This window comes from Muscardinus avellanarius (genome assembly GCF_963383645.1).
Source record: "Muscardinus avellanarius genome assembly, chromosome: 19".
NCBI classification, from domain to species: domain Eukaryota; kingdom Metazoa; phylum Chordata; class Mammalia; order Rodentia; family Gliridae; genus Muscardinus; species Muscardinus avellanarius.
Genome location: NC_137805.1, coordinates 31,572,125 through 31,587,831, shown reverse-complemented (window position 1 = coordinate 31,587,831; position 15,707 = coordinate 31,572,125). Strand labels below are relative to the sequence as shown.

General features: G+C 47.6%; 1 protein-coding gene across 4 annotated transcripts in view; it reads left to right on the top strand.

The window, feature by feature from the left end:
- Positions 1-15,707, top strand: part of ARFGEF2 (ARF guanine nucleotide exchange factor 2) — a gene marked incomplete at both ends in the record, with an annotated part of 109,788 nt that overhangs the window by 81,099 nt on the left and 12,982 nt on the right. For all 4 annotated transcript variants that reach the window (XM_080716333.1, XM_080716332.1, XM_080716331.1 and 1 more), the window contains 8 exons: positions 973-1,145; positions 4,069-4,229; positions 7,531-7,661; positions 7,762-7,891; positions 8,820-8,955; positions 10,851-10,989; positions 11,087-11,141; positions 14,739-14,853. In XM_080716333.1, the coding sequence (XP_080572459.1) occupies positions 973-1,145; positions 4,069-4,229; positions 7,531-7,661; positions 7,762-7,891; positions 8,820-8,955; positions 10,851-10,989; positions 11,087-11,141; positions 14,739-14,853 (1,040 nt within the window). The remainder of the gene's footprint in view (positions 1-972; positions 1,146-4,068; positions 4,230-7,530; positions 7,662-7,761; positions 7,892-8,819; positions 8,956-10,850; positions 10,990-11,086; positions 11,142-14,738; positions 14,854-15,707) is intronic.

Below are 15,707 nucleotides of genomic sequence, written 5' to 3'. Positions count from 1 at the left end.
TTTCCTGGGATTAGTTGGCATGGGTCCAACACAGACAAGAATGCTGTTCCTGGAAAATCAGTCCTGCAATCCCTGCCCACCGTTGTGACTTTGACACCAATGCTGTAGAGTCAGTAGATGCATGTACCCTTGCTTCTTGCTGTCTGTGAGATAGTGATCTTCCCCAGAAGTTTCAAGACATGTGCTAATTTATTGCAAGTCTAACCTGCTGCTCTTTCAGAAAATGGGGTCATTTTTCTGTCTTCAGTCATGATTTAGAATTTGGCATCTTAAATTATATGTGGCTGGCACATGTGCCATAATTCCAGTACTTGGGAGGCTGAGATAAGAGGATCACAGTTTTGAGGACAGCCTCAGCAAGTAGTGAGATTCTCATCAATCTAACAAGACCCTGTTTCAAATTAAAAGTTAAAATAAAATATGGCTGGTGTTATAGCTTGGAGTTAGAATGCCCCTGGGTTCAATCTCCAGCACCACACACACAAACAAAATTATATGTGTACTGCACTCCACGTGTATGCATTTATCATGTATATACATCCTTGTCAAAAATATCTACGAGGATGGAGACTGAGAACTTAGTAGTGCTTCCCTCTCCTGGCAGAATTCTGAGCACATTAGTTGAAGTGTTTTGGGTCAGACAGCCGCCAGCAGAGGCTTCAGCTCCGGGGTGTTCTTGTTCACTGAGCAGGAAGTCGGGTGGACAGTCCAGCTCTGGCTCCACAGTCCAGGGTGTCATGGCGGATGCCTTTGTTCCGCCATCCGCGGCGTCAGCGCCTCCTCTCGGGTGTAGTGTTGGCAGCTGTCCAGGCCCTGGCCTCAGGGGAAAGAAGGAGCGGAGGAGCCTAAGTGAACACGGACGGCTGTGCTGGACACGGGGCTCCTTGGTGCTGCGTTGAGGGAGGAGCCGTGTTTATTTTTCTTCCCACTCCCCAAAGCACAGATGAGATGGCCGTCCTGCTCCTTCCTCAGGTCCCCCACCATCCGAGACATGGTTATCCGCTGCATCGCCCAGATGGTGAATTCCCAGGCGGCCAACATTCGCTCGGGCTGGAAGAACATTTTTGCTGTGTTCCACCAGGCCGCTGCTGATCACGACGGGAACATCGTGGAGCTGGCCTTCCAGACCACGGGCCACATTGTCAGTAAGTGCCCGCCTCTCCCGCCAGGCGGCCCCCAGGGGCAGCCGGCGTGAGAGTGCATTTGGGAGTTCTTGGGAGGCTGGGAGAGGAGGCTCCAACGTTTGAGGCTAGCTTCTGCAACTCAGCAAGACCCTGTCTCAAACTAGAAAATTGAGCAGGGCATGGTGGTACGAGCTCGTAATCCCAGCACTTAGGAGGATCTCAGGTTCACAGCCAGCCTCGGCTACTTAGTGAGGCCCTCCTCAAATTAGTGAGACCCCGTTTCAAAATACAGAATGAAATATAGGACTGGCAGTATAGCTCTGAAGTAGAATATCCCTGGGTTCAATTCCCAGCAACACACACACACACACACACACACACACACACACACACACACACAACCTAGAAAATTGTAGTTGAAAGGACAGGAGCGTCGCCCAGTGGTAGAGCACCCAAGTCCTGCAAAGAAAAAAAAAAGTCACGTGCCACTTACTTGTGTCTGTTTCGCTACTTACAGCGTGTGGTATAATAACACACTAGGTGGCATTCTGAGCGCTTGACATGTACTAATCTACTAACCCTGTGAAGAAAACGCAGCCAGTCCTTGTTACTGGCAAATTCCATGTTTGTGACTCCTCCAACTCACTTAAACGTATGTGCCCCCGCCCCCCCAAACCAAAACGCAGGGTGCTTTTGTGATCATTTGTCAACACGTATGTACACGACACAGCAGAAGCCTGCAGTCACCAAGCGCACGTCCCCCGCTGGGGCCCAGCGTGGTGATGCTGTCTTCTCGTCTTGGCTCTCATTTTTGAGCACCAGCCTTTTCACATTTTCTTGTTTTTTGTTGGCGATTTTACTGTTCAGTTGACCCCTAAGCTTAGTGCTGCAGGCAGGCGACCCGAGCACAGGGAGCTGGGGGTGGTGGGTGAGGAGAGCGCACACGTCCCGTGTGCTTCCCTCAGCCACATGATGCTGCCAACAAACTGTTCAATGAGTCGCCAGGCGTGGAGGCGCACACTTGTAATCTCAGCGTTCAGGAGGCTGAGACCAGAGGATCTCAGGCTCATGGCCAACCTCAGCAATATCAGGTCCTCCACAATTTAGTGAGACCCTGTTTGAAAATAAATAATAAAAATTGGACAGGGGTATAGTGAAGAGAACACCCTTGGGTTCAATCCCCAGTACCACTCACACACAAAAGGAGAAACGCGCCTACAAGTTACGTATTGATTGGTAGATGAAAAGGTGACCAGAGATCTCTAGGAACCCCAAGTTTCCCTGGAGCAGAGGTTTAATACTCCCTTCGCAGTTATCACAGCTGTAAAGAGCATAACTACTATGAATAAAAAGAACCACCTGCCGGGCGTGGGGGCGCACGCTCGTAATCCCGCGCTTGGGAGGCAGAGACAGGAGGATCGCGCAGGTTCGAAGCCAGCCGCGTGCGCTGGCTTAGGAGACCCTGTTTCCAAATTTTAAAAAAGTATAAAAATAGGTCTGGGAGTGTAGCCCGGAGGTAGAAGGGTTTCCAGTACCACCAAAAAAAAAAAAAAAAAAGAACCACCTGAAGCCTAATGTGGTGGCTCACGCTTGTAATCCCAGTACTTGGGAGCTTGGGAGGCTGAGACAGGAGGATTACAGGTTCAAAGCCATCCTTAGCAACTAGTAAGACTCATCAACCTGGTGAAACCTTGTTTCAAAAAAAAATAATAAGGCTGGGGGGTGTGACTCAGAGGTAGAATGCTTCTGGGTTCAATCTTTAGTGCCCCCCACTAAAAAAGAACCACGTCCCATCTTACCAAGGAGAAACCGAGACACAGAAGAGTAAAGTGGAACAATTTGCCCAAGGTCACTCAGCTGGGGAGTGGTGGAGGCAGGACGGACCTCCTCTGACCTCCGGCAGTGCAGCCCAGAGTGCCAGGAGCCACGTCCTGCCTCCTGCCATGGGGCAAGGTGTGTCCTTGGTCTCCAGGGAAACTGCAAAGCATGGGTCACCTTCTCCCATGGTTGGCACTACATAAATGTTGAGTAAACGGCTCTTTGGGCCTTCATATCCTTGTTTCATGCTGAGAAAACAGTGTTGCCCAGGTAGTACTCAATGCATACACACTCCTGAATAATTTAGTAAGGAGAGCTATGTTCCAAATGCTGGCTCGCTTTCCTTAGATTTCCACAAAGGTGATTGGGATTTTTTTTTTTTTTTTTTTTTTTTTTTCTGGTGGCACTGGGGGTGGAACCCAGAGGCTTTCTACCTCCGGGCTATACTCCCAGACCTATTTTATACTTTATTTGGAAACGGGGTCTCACTAAGTTGCTGAGAGCCTCACTTAGTAGCCGAGGCTGGCTTCAAACCTGTGCGATCCTCCTGTCTCAGCCTCCCAAGCGCGGGGATTACAAGCGTGCGCCACCACGCCCGGCTGGTGAATTCATTTTTGTAAATGTGTGTATTTATGTGTGCATTTTGATCCCCATTTCTGAATCTTACTTAAAAATGTGCCTGTCAGCCGGGCGTGGTGGCGCACGCTTGTAATCCCCACGCTTGGGAGGCGGAGACAGGAGGATCACGCAGGTTCAAGGCCGGCCGTGCTTGCTTAAGAGACCCTGTTTCCAAATAAAATATATATATAAATAGGTCTGGGAGTGTAGCCCGGAGGTAGAAGGGTTTCCAGGAACCCCAGTACCACCAAAAAAAAAAAAAAAAAAAAAAATGTGCCTGTCGCCAGATATGGTGGCTCACGCTTATAATCCCAGCATTTGGGATGCTGAGACAGGAGGATCACGGTTATGGACAGCCTCAGCTACTTAGGTCCTTTGCAAATCAGTGAGATCCAGTTTCAAGAGAAAGAATAAAAAATGGGGCTGGGGGTGTAGCTTGGAAGTAGAATGCCCCTGGGTTCCATCCCCAGCACCTCAAAAAAAAAAAATGTGCCTTGTGTTTCCCCAGCAACAATTTTCCAGCACCATTTCCCAGCAGCCATCGACTCCTTCCAGGATGCTGTGAAGTGCTTATCGGAGTTTGCCTGTAATGCTGCTTTCCCTGACACCAGCATGGAGGCCATCCGGCTCATCCGCTTCTGTGGGAAATACGTCTCCGAGAGGCCTCGGGTGCGCAGCCAGCCTTGCTCACGTGGTGGAGGGGAGAGAGTTGCGAGACAAAATCCTTGCTCCTGGCAAAGAGCTTTCCAGCCACTCCTTCAGAAACATGTTTGCAGCTAGGTGCAGGGCGCATACCTGTAGGCCCAGTACTTGGGAGGCTGAGACAGGAGGATCATAGGTTCAAAGCCAGCCTCAACAGCTTAGTGAGACCCTGTTTCAAAATAAAAAATCAGCCGGGTGTGGTGGTGCATGCTTGTAATCCCAGCATTTGGGAGGCGAAGACCAGGGGATCGCGATTCGAGGACAGCCTTAGCTACTTAGTGACACTTCACAACCCAGTGAGACCCTGTTTCAAAAATTAAAAAGACTATAAAAAATAGGACTAGGGGTGTAGCTTGTAGGTGCAATGCCCCTGGGTTCCATCCCCAGTAGTGCAAAAATAAATAAATAAAAAGGGCTGGGGATGTAGCTCAGAGGTAGAATGCCCCTAGATTTAATTCCAGCCCCACATAAAAAGTAAAGAAGATAGATAGAGAAGAATGTTTGCTCTAAACTAGTTGTTTGTTTCAGATCTCGCCATTTACATCTTTTCATTATTTTGTACATATGAAATTATTTTATTCATACTGAACTTATATGCAGTCCACAAATTGTTTTTGTAGAAGATAATAGTATTTTAGCTTTTTGGTGTATGTGTAAGTGTGTATGTTACTGCAGACTGAACCAAGGGTCATTCTACCTCTGAGCTACGCCCTAGCCCTGTTTTATTTGATTTTTTAAATTTGGAAACAGGTTCAGTTAATAAGTTGCTAAGAATCTCACTATGCTGCTGAGGTTGGTCTCGAATCTGTGGTCCTCCTGTCCCAGCCTCCCACGTGCTGGGATTGCAAGCATGCACCATGGCTCATGTCTCACCTCTCTCAACTGCTTGGCCTCAGTGATGTCCCAAAGCACCTACATTATGTAGACACAAGCACACTTAAACCGATGGCATATGCAGCTCTCTCCTTCATGTTCTCTGCAGATCTGCAGCCTCTGGTAAGTCCGATCCCCACCACGCTTGTAAAGATGTGGTGCGGTGGGAGCCGGTGGTGACTGAGCATCGAGCACTTGCCAGGCGCCATCAGGTGCCTCCCATGTGCTGGCTTGCTGAGTCCTTCTCAGACCTACTGTCGTCCTGTTCACAGGGGAGCTAACTGAAGCAGAGAGAGCTCACTCAGTGTCAGATAACCAGAGTCAGTAAAGTCCAAGCTGGGTGCGGTGGTGCATGCCTGTAATCCCAGCTGCTCAGGAGGCTGAGGCAGGAGGATCACAGGTGTCGGGCGCAGTGACGACTCTTACACGATCTTCCTCAAGCAGTTTTATTACCCCAGGTTCTTGTACAGTTACCATTCCTCTTTAATGCTCTCTCAACGCCCTCTCAGGTAAAAACAACATCAGTCTTCTATCTCCTCCCTCATCACTCCACCAACCCTCCTCTGTGGCACTCTACGTCTCTGCTGCAGCACACACTGGTCACAGTGGTGGCTTTGTGAACATGTCCGTCCCAGCTCGGAGCCCGGAGCAGTCCGCCAAGGAACCGCTCTTCCTGTCCACCAACCCTCTTAGCTCCTTCTCCTTTCTCCCGCTAGGGCATGCGCGCTTTTTAACCTTCTCCTGGGCGGGCAGGTGGTAGCACGAGGCGTTGCGTCACTAATTATCCGTAAGGCGCCTGATAGGGCTCACTGCGCAGGCTCAGGGCACCGCCAGCCTCGTGAGCCTCGTGACTTGGCTGCAAGCCCAGGCGCCATCTTGAGTCCACGCTGGCAACAAGCCTGGGTGCCACCTCGGTCCTGCCGAGTGGGCCCCAACACACAGGTTCAAAGCCATCCTGGGCAACTTAGCAAGACCCTGTCTCAAAATAATAAAAGGGCTGGGGCTGGGGCTCAGTATATAGCACTTGCTATACATCTGTGAGACCCCTGGGTTCCATCCCCGGTACAAAAAAAAAAATCTAATACCATTTCAAGAACAGTTACAGAGCCGAGGGGTCAATTCCAGAGAGGGAGGAGACAGCTTTGCATCCACAGTGTGGACTGACTGCTGGGCCCTGGCTGCATGGCATTGGGCAGGTCACCTAAGCTCGCTCCTACCCAGTGCGTCACCTGTGAAGTGGGATCATTATTCCTGTCTACCTACTGGGATTGTTTTGAGGATTGTTAATTTGTGCTGTAGGCCAGCACTTGAGCAGTTCCTAGCCCATAGCAAGCACCCAGTGAATAGTAGCTGCCGTTGTTATTATTTTTAAGTGCTATATATTATAGCAATATTCTAGAAAAACCAAGGTATCAAATCATCCTGACTATTGTGTTAACATCGTTTGACCTTGAGTGTTCCTTTTAAATTCTGGTACTGGGAATTGAACCAAGGGCATTCTACCGCTGAGCAACACCCCTGGCCCTTTTATTTTTTATTTTGAAACAGAGTCTCACTAAGTTGCTGAAGATCCCTAAATTGCTGAGGCCGACCTTGAGTCTGTAATCTTTCAGTCTCAGCCTCCCAAGTACTGCCTCGTGCCTGGCCTTAGCTTTTTTTTTTTTTTTTTTTTTTTTTTTTTTTTTTGTGGTGCTAGAAATGAACCCAGAGGCTTTCTACCTCTGGGCTATACTCCCAGAACTATTTTATACTTTATTTGGAAACAGGGTCTCACTAAGTTGATGAGAGCCTCACTGAGTAGCTGAGGCTGGCTTCGAACCTGTGCGATCCTCTTGTCCCAGCCTCCCAAGCGCAGGGATTACAAGCGTGTGCCACCACACCTGGCTAGCGCTTTTCTTAATGCAACACTTCCTGTCCCTAAGACTCTTGTGATCTGCCCCACTCAGCTTATTCTAAAACTCACAAAGGACCATAGGCTCATACACAGAAACTGCTCAAGGGTCCTTTGGGACAGGCAAATAGCACTCGTGTCACCATGGGAGACTGCTGAGTGGAGTGTTTTTTTTGTTTTTGTTTTGCAGTACTGGAGATGGAACCCAGGGGCATTCTACCTTTGAGCTACACCCCCAGCCCTATTTTTTTTAGTCCTTTTAATTTGGAAACAGGGTCTCACTAAGTTGCGAAGGGCCTCGCTAAGTAGCTGAGGCTGTCTGTGAACCACGATCCTCCGGTCTCAGCCTCCCAAATGCTGGGATTACAAGTGTGTGCCACCATGCCCGGCTCTCTGAATGGAGAATTTTAGGAGAGGAAATTGTGGGGCCTCCGTCTTTGTAGAGTTCTCTTTCAGCTCCCTCCTCATGCTTCCTCTGCATCTGAGATGGGACTTTCGTTGTAGGTGCTACAAGAATACACCAGCGACGACATGAATGTTGCTCCTGGCGACAGAGTCTGGGTCCGAGGCTGGTTCCCCATCTTATTCGAGCTCTCCTGCATTATTAATAGATGCAAGTTAGATGTGCGGACGAGGTAATCGGCCCCTTGGTCCCCTGACCCAGCCTCTCCCCGTCACTCCTCCGTTGCCCTCCTCTCACCCGCTCTCTCTTCTGTACCTGGCTTGTTGCTGCAGAGGACTCACGGTCATGTTTGAGATCATGAAGAGCTATGGCCACACCTTTGAAAAGCACTGGTGGCAGGACCTGTTCAGAATCGTGTTTCGGATTTTTGACAATATGAAGCTCCCTGAGCAGCAGTCAGAGGTAGGTGCTGCCTGCAGCAGATCTGGCAGCTGGACTGCAATGGCCTGGCCTTCTCACACACTTCGCCATTTATCTGGAGGCCTGGGTGTTTTGAAAATGGAAGCACCTTTCCTGGCTCTCCTGGACCAGAGCCGTGAGGATTGCTTCATGGCCGGCCTCAGCCACTTAGGCCCTGTTTCAAAGCAAAGAATAAAAAAATAGGACTGAGAATGTAGCTCAGAGGTAGAAAGCCTCTGGGTTCAATTGCTAGTTTAAAAAAAGAAGAGGGAAGAAGGAAGGAAAATAAATAGGGCTGGAAGTGTAGCTCAGTGGTGGAAAGCACCTGGGTTCAATTCCCAGCATCACCACACAAAAAAAAGAAGAAGGAACAACAACAAAAATTACTTTCTGTAAGTCTCATTTGAATGGTTTTTTTTTCCGGGTCTGGGGATGGAACCCAGGGGCATTCAATCTCCGAGCTACAGCCCCTGCCTCACTTTTTCCTCTTCGTCTTGAAACAGGGTCTCACTAAGTGGCAGAGGGCCTCACTGAGGAGCTGAGGCTGGCCGCAAACTGTGACCCTCTGGTCTCAGCCTCCCGAACGCTGGGATTGCAAGCGTGCGCCACCACGCCCGGCACATTTGAATGATTTTAATATTACATGTAATATTAACTTAATGCCCTCATTTCAGAATATTAGGTTGTGTTGTGTTTCCAGTATATGAATGACACTGTGATAGATATCTTTCTTCATAAACGTTTATCCACAAGACGTTGATTATTTCTATAGGATCAATTTCTGGAAGAAGTGTTACTGACTCAGAGGCGTGAATATTAAGACTGCTAATACATATCGCCACACTGTGTTCCACAGCAGTTTTGCCAGCAGTATATAGAATACTCCTCCTAGGGCAGAGAAAAGCGTTTTAGACTTATTTTTGTTTTTCAGAAGTCTGAGTGGATGACAACAACCTGCAACCATGCGCTGTATGCCATTTGCGACGTGTTCACCCAGTTCTACGAGGCTCTGCATGAAGTACTCCTTTCTGACGTGTTTGCACAGCTACAGTGGTGTGTTAAACAAGGTATTCTTGCCATTGTTGGGCATCATTTTTTTTACATAGTCTTAGTGAGAAGTTAAATTTTTTTTTTTTTCTTTGTACTGGGGATGGAACCCAGGGGCATTCTACCTCTGAGCAACACCCCCAGCCCTATTTTTTTTATTCTTTATTTTGAAACAGGGAGGGCCTCACTAAATAGCTGAGGCTGGCCATGAACCACGATCCTCCTGTCTCAGCCTCCCGAATGCTGGGATTATAAGCATGTGCCACCATGCCCGGTGAGGTTTTGTTGGTTTTTTTTTGTGTGTGTGTGTGTGTGTAGTATGTGTGATGTAACCCAGGGGCATTCTACCTCCGGGCTATACTCCCAGACCTATTTTATATTTTATTTGGAAACAGGGTCTCTTACACCAGCTGAGGCTGGCTTCAAACCTGTGCTATCCTCCTGTCTCAGCCTCCCAAGTGCGGGGAGAGGTTTATTTTTTAATTATATAAAAGCATAGGTATAGCCGGGCGTAGTGTCACACACATTGTAATCCCAGCATTTGGGAGTCTGAGACCAGAGGATCACAGATCAAGGCCAGCCTCGGATACTCAGTGAGGCCCTCCATAACTGAGAACACTGTTTCAAATAAAGAATAAAAAATGGGCCAGGGGTATAGCTCTGAGGTAGAATGCCCCCAGGTTCCATCCCAGACCCGCAAAAAAAAAAGCATAGGAATAATTGCAAGAAGTGCAGTGTTCAATTTAATGGGTGAAAACGTGTTTTGAAATTTAGAGCCGGGTGTGGTGGTGCACGCTTGTAATCCCCACGCTTGGGAGGCTTAGACAGGAAGATCACAGGTTTAAAACCAGCTTCAGCTATTTAGTGAAACTCTCAGCAACTTAGTGAGACCCTATTTCCAAATAAAGTATAAAATAGGTCTGAGAGTATAGCCTGGAGGTAGCAAGGGTTCCACCCCAGGACCCACACACACACAATTAATTAGAAACCATTAATATGAAAAAAAAAATTTTTTAATTAGAATGTGAAAACAACCCCATCCCAGTCAGTTTATAAAGTACTTCTTTTTTTTTTTTTTTTTTTTTTTTTTTTTGTGGTGGTGGTACTGGGGTTCCTGGAAGCCCTTGTACCTCCGGGCTACACTCCCAGACCTATTTTATATTTTTATATTTGGAAACAGGGTCTCTAAAGCCAGCGAGGCTGGCTCCGAACCAGCGCGATCCTCCTGTCTCCACCTCCCAAGCGCGGGGATTACAAGCGTGCGCCACCACGCCCGGCGTAAAGTACTTCTTTAAGATAGGATGTAGCCAGGCATGGTGGTGCACACTTTTTTTTTCCCCTTCACAACTTAGTGAGACCCTGTTTCAAAATAAAGAATAAAAATAGATAGAGCTGGGAATGTAGTTCAGAGGTAGAATGCCCCTGGGTTCAATCCCCAGTACTAATCTTTTTTTAAGATGTACTTTTGTGCATTATACTATATTTCTTACTTTGAATTTTCTATAGTAAAAAGTATTGTGAATGAGCCAGGCGTGGTGGTGTACTCTTGTAATCCCAGCATTCTAGAGGCTGAGATCAGAGGATCGCAGTTCGAAGAGAAGCCTCAGCTACGTAGTGAGGCCCTTCACAACTCAGTGAAATCCTGTTTCAAAAATAAAAACGCTAAAGCCGGGCGTGGTGGTGCACACATGTAATCCCTGCGCTTGGGAGGCTGAGACAGGAGGATCGTGCAGGTTCGAAGCCAGCCTCAGCTACTTAGCGAGGCTCTCAGCAACTTAGTGAGACCCTGTTTAAAATATAAAATAGGTCTGGGAGTATAGCCCGGAGGTAGAAAGCTCCTGGGTTCCACCCCCAGTATCACCAAAAAAAAACCAGCATTTCAAATTTAATGAGAGATACTGTTTTCATTTTACAGATAATGAACAATTGGCTCGATCAGGTACAAATTGCTTAGAAAACTTAGTAATCTCCAACGGAGAGAAATTCAGCCCTGAGGTCTGGGATGAAACATGCGGCTGCATGCTGGACATCTTCACGACGACCATCCCGCACGTGTGAGTGGTGCTGCGGGCCCGGCTCGCGGCCAGGGTGCACGGGCCTGCGGCTCCTGCTGCCCCTCGTGACCCTTCTCCTCCTCTTCATTTCCTTAAGCTTGCTGACGTGGAGACCTGCGGGGATGGAGGAAGACTCACCAGAAAAGCACTGGGTAGGGATTTTCGTTATTATCTTTCCTTTCTTCTCATATCTTAAAAGATCAGTCAGGAAGCTAGGAGTGCTGACATACCTGTGATCCCAGTACTTGGGAGGCTGAGACAGGAGGATCACAAGTTTGAGACCAGCCTCAACAATGAATTGAGTACCTCAGCAACTTAGTGAGACCCTGTTTCAAAATTAAAAATAGCCAGGCAGGGTGGTGCACACTTGTAATCCCAGTACTTGGGAGTCTGAGACATGAGGATTGCAGGTTTGAGACCAGCCTCAGCTACTTAGTGAGGCCCTCCACAACATAGTGAGACCCTGTTTGAAAATAATTTAAAAAAAAAAAAATAGGGCTGTGGGTGTAGCTTGGAGGTAGAATTGCCCCTGGGTTCCATCTGCAGTAGTAAAAAAAAAAAATCAGTCACATATACAGTGTATATACTAATTTGGTGGGAAGTCAGTAAAAAAAAAAGGGTTGTAAGCTGGGCATGGTGGCACAGACCTGTAATCCCAGTACTTGGGAGACTGAAACAGGAGGATTTCAGGTTTTAAGCCAACCTCAGCAATTTAGTAGGGCCCTCTGCAACTTAGTGAGACCCTGTTTCAAAAAGAAAAAAGTAAAATAGGGCAGGGGGAATAACTCAGAAATAAAGTGCCCTGGGTTCAGTGTCTAGTACCATTTAAAAAAAAAAGGTTTGTAAAATATGAAAACAATATATGTTTTTAAAATTTTTTGGAAAGTACTTATTAGTAAGTAAGTCTTCTCACCCAGCAAAAAGCACAGTTTAGGGCTGGATGTGGCTCAGTGGTAGAGTGCTTACCTAGCATGTTCGAAGCCCTGGGCTCCATACCAGCACTGTGCTTCCCCCCAAAAAACATGCAATTTAGCCAGGCGTGTAATCCCAGTACTCAGGAGTTTAAGACATTAGGAGCATTGGTTCGAGGACAGCCTTCGCATCTTAATGAGACTCACAGCAACCTACCAAGACCTGTTTCAAAATAAAAAATAAAAGGGCTGGGGTGTAGGGCAGATAGAATGCCCTTGGGTTCATTCTTCAGTACAAAAAAAAAAAGGGGTACACCTTACATTTCTTCCTATTTAATTGCGTGTCTGTGCACACCTAGACTCACACAACTGAAATGAGTCACTTAGGCATATAACATATGAGCAACGTTGTTAGCATTTTCATTTTGTGTGTGTGTATGTGCTCGCGCACATGTGTGTGGTGCCTGGGATTGAACACAGGTACACCACCACACCTGGCTTCTATGTTCTTAGTATTCTTTGGGAATAGCCTATTCTTTCTCTTTCTTTCTTTGTTGTTGTTGTTTTTGGCAGTACTGACAATTGAACATAGGCGTTCTACCTCCAAGCTACACCCCTATTCCTATCTTATATTCTTTATTTTAAAACAGAATCTCACTGAGTAATAGAGGGCCTCACCAAATTGCTGAGGCTGGCTACAAACCTCCAATTCTGGGATTCTGGCGCATGCCTGTAATCTGGTGCTTGGGAGGCTAAGACAGGAAGTTCTCAGGTCCCAGGCCAACCACAGCAATTTACTGAGACACTCTTTCAAAATAAAAAATAGAACAGGCCCTTTGCAACTCAGCTAGACCCTGTTTCAAAATAAAGAATGAAAAACAAGGCTGGGGGTATAGCTCGGAGGTAGAATGCCCCTGGGTTCAATCCCTAGTACCACAAAAAAGAAGAGAGAGAATTCTGTGGGTTTCTTCCCCAGTACTAAGAAAAAAAAAGTCATGAGGGATACAGGAACTCAAAAGCAAAGCACGGTGTAAACATTCTGGCTTTTAGCCGGGCGTGGTGGCGCACGCTTGTAATCCCTGCACTTGGGAGGCAGAGACAGGAGGATCGCGCGGGTTCAAAGCCAGCTGCGCTGACTTAAGAGACCCTGTTTCCAAATAAAAATATAAAATAGGTCTGGGAGTGTAGCCCGGAGGTAGAAGGGCTTCCAGGAACTCTAGTACCACAAAATAAACAAATAATTCTGGCTTTTAATTCTGTTTTTTGCTGTACAAAAACAAAAGAAAAAGAGAAAGAAAAAAAAAAAAAGAAAGGCTTAGCTAGTGCACTACTCTTTGAATTTGATTTTTTTTTTTTTTTTTTTTTTTTTTTTTGGTGTTACTGGAGATGGAACCCTTCTACCTCCGGCTACACTCCCAGACCTATTTTATATTTTATTTGGAAACAGGGTCTCTTAAGCCAGCGAAGTTGGCTTCAAACCTGCCCTATCTTCCTGTCTCCGCCTCCCAAGCCCAGGGATTACAAGCCTGTGCCACCATGCCTGGAAAATCTGATCTTATTTTTAAAAAAACAGTTCAAACCAGGCATGATGGCGCACGCTTGTAATCCCAGCATTCGGGAGGCTGACACAGGAGGATCGCTGTTCGTGGACAACCTCAGATACTTAGGCCCTTTGCAACTCAGCAAGACCATGTTTCAAAATAAAGAATAAAAATAGGGCTGGGGATGGAGCTCGGAGGTAGAATGCCCCTGGGTTCCATCCCCAGTACTGCAAGAAGGAGAAGGAGGAGGAGGGGCAGGAGGAGGAAGAGGAAGAGGAAGAGGAGGAAGAAAGAAGAAGAGAATGCCACATTCTCTCATCCAGTACTGCAAAAAAAAAAAAAAAAAAAAAAGGAAGGAAGGAAGGGAGAGGGAGGGAAAAAAAGTAGTTCAACTCCTTGTTCCTTCATAGTGTGTGGAGAAAGGTCCTGAACTGAAACAGAAAATGTGGCCCAAGCATGGTGGCGTAATTCCAGGACTTGGGAGGCTGAAACAGGAGGATCACAGGTTTGAGGCTAGCCTCAGCCACTTGGCAAGGCTCTCAGCTACTTTATGAGACCCTGTTTCCAAATAAATAAAATGAAGCGAGGCATATAGTGATGAATGCCTGTAATCCCCAAACTTGGGGAGCTGAGACAGGAGGGTTGCCGGTCTGAGGAAAGCCTCAGCAATTTAGCAAAGATTTCAGCAACTTAGCGAGGGCTGAAATAAAAAATTAGAGCTGGGTGTGACGCACACACTTGGGATTCTAGTACTTGGGATGCGGAGACAGGAGGATTGTAGGTTCAGACGCAGCCATGGAGACTTAGCGAGGCTCTCAGCAACCTGGTGAGACGCTCTTTCCAAATAAGGAATAAAACCAGTTCACGGACAGCCTCAGCTACTCAGTGAGGCCTGGGGCTGAGGGTCCCTGCTCCTGGGTTCCATCCCCAGCACTGCAATCAATCAATCAGTCAATAAATAAATAAATAAATTAGTAAAACCAAACCAGGCTGGGATATAGGTCAGAGAGAGAAAGCCACTGGGTTTAATCCCCAGCACCACAAAAAAAATTTAAATATAAAATGGGCTGGGAGTGTAGCTCAGAGGTAGAATGCCCCTGGGCTCAATCTCCAGTATTACAAAACCAAAAAAAGGAAGAAAGAAAAGTGTGAAATCCTAGTGGGAACACAGTCGGAGGCCCACCCTGCCGAGTGGTCTTTGAGAAGGCCTGCGCTGAGCTCGGCACTCCTCCAGCTGGGCCGCAGCCGGCTCCAACCTTAAGTGAAGAGAAGAAACCTCTCTCTGCTTTACCCTTAGGACATGGAGCTGGACCGCCAGTCTCTAAGCAGTATTGATAAAAATGCCTCAGAGAGAGGCCAGAGCCAGCTCTCCAACCCCACGGACGACAGCTGGAAGGGCAGGCCGTACCCACGTAAGACCCCTTCTGTGTATCTTTTCTTTCCTTTTTCTTTTTTTTTTTTTTTTTTTTTTCGGTACTGAAGCGTCTCGCTGTTACCACGCCCTAGCTTTGAACCTGCTTCTGAATTTCCCAGCATCCCGGCTACTGGGATTACAGGTGTGCACCACAATGCCCGGCTCCAGTTGTCTCTTAGTGTTGCTTATGTTGTGTTTTACTGTCTCATTTTTTAAAATTTATTTAACAGTTGTAAAGTGTTGGAAACTGGACTATGTTTTGTACGTGTGATCTCATTGGGTCCTTATGTTAAGCCCAGCACTCGGGCGGCTGAGATAGGAGCAAAGGCTCAGCACCAGCACCTTGGCAAGACCCTGTTTCAAGGCTTGGGCCAGGCCTAGTGGCACACACATGTGGTCCAGTACCTGAGAGGCTGAGACAGGAGGGCTGAGGTTCGCAGCCAGTGTCAGCAACCGAGTGAGGCTCTCTGCAACGCGGTGAGGTCCTGTTTCAAAGGAAAGGACAGGGAGTGGAGCTTGGAGGTAGAACGCCCCTGGGCTCAATCCTTAGTACCACACACACTCAATTAATTAATTAATTAAAAGGATTGGGGTGTCCTCAGGGGTAGAACGCCCCTGGCTTGAATCCCCAGTTGAAGAGGCACTGTTTCCCACTCGAGTGAACCGAGGCCTAGATAACGCGGAGTAGCACTGGAATTGGACGTGCTTTGGGCTGGTGGAGGAGGCACGCTGCAGGGCAACGCTGGCTCCCTGAGGCCGAGGGCCGCAGCCCCAGCCATGCCAGCACACCCGGCTGCAGCACCGGCAGCAGGAGCAGGCGCAGCTCGCAGTCCACGCAAGGCCCCTGTGGGC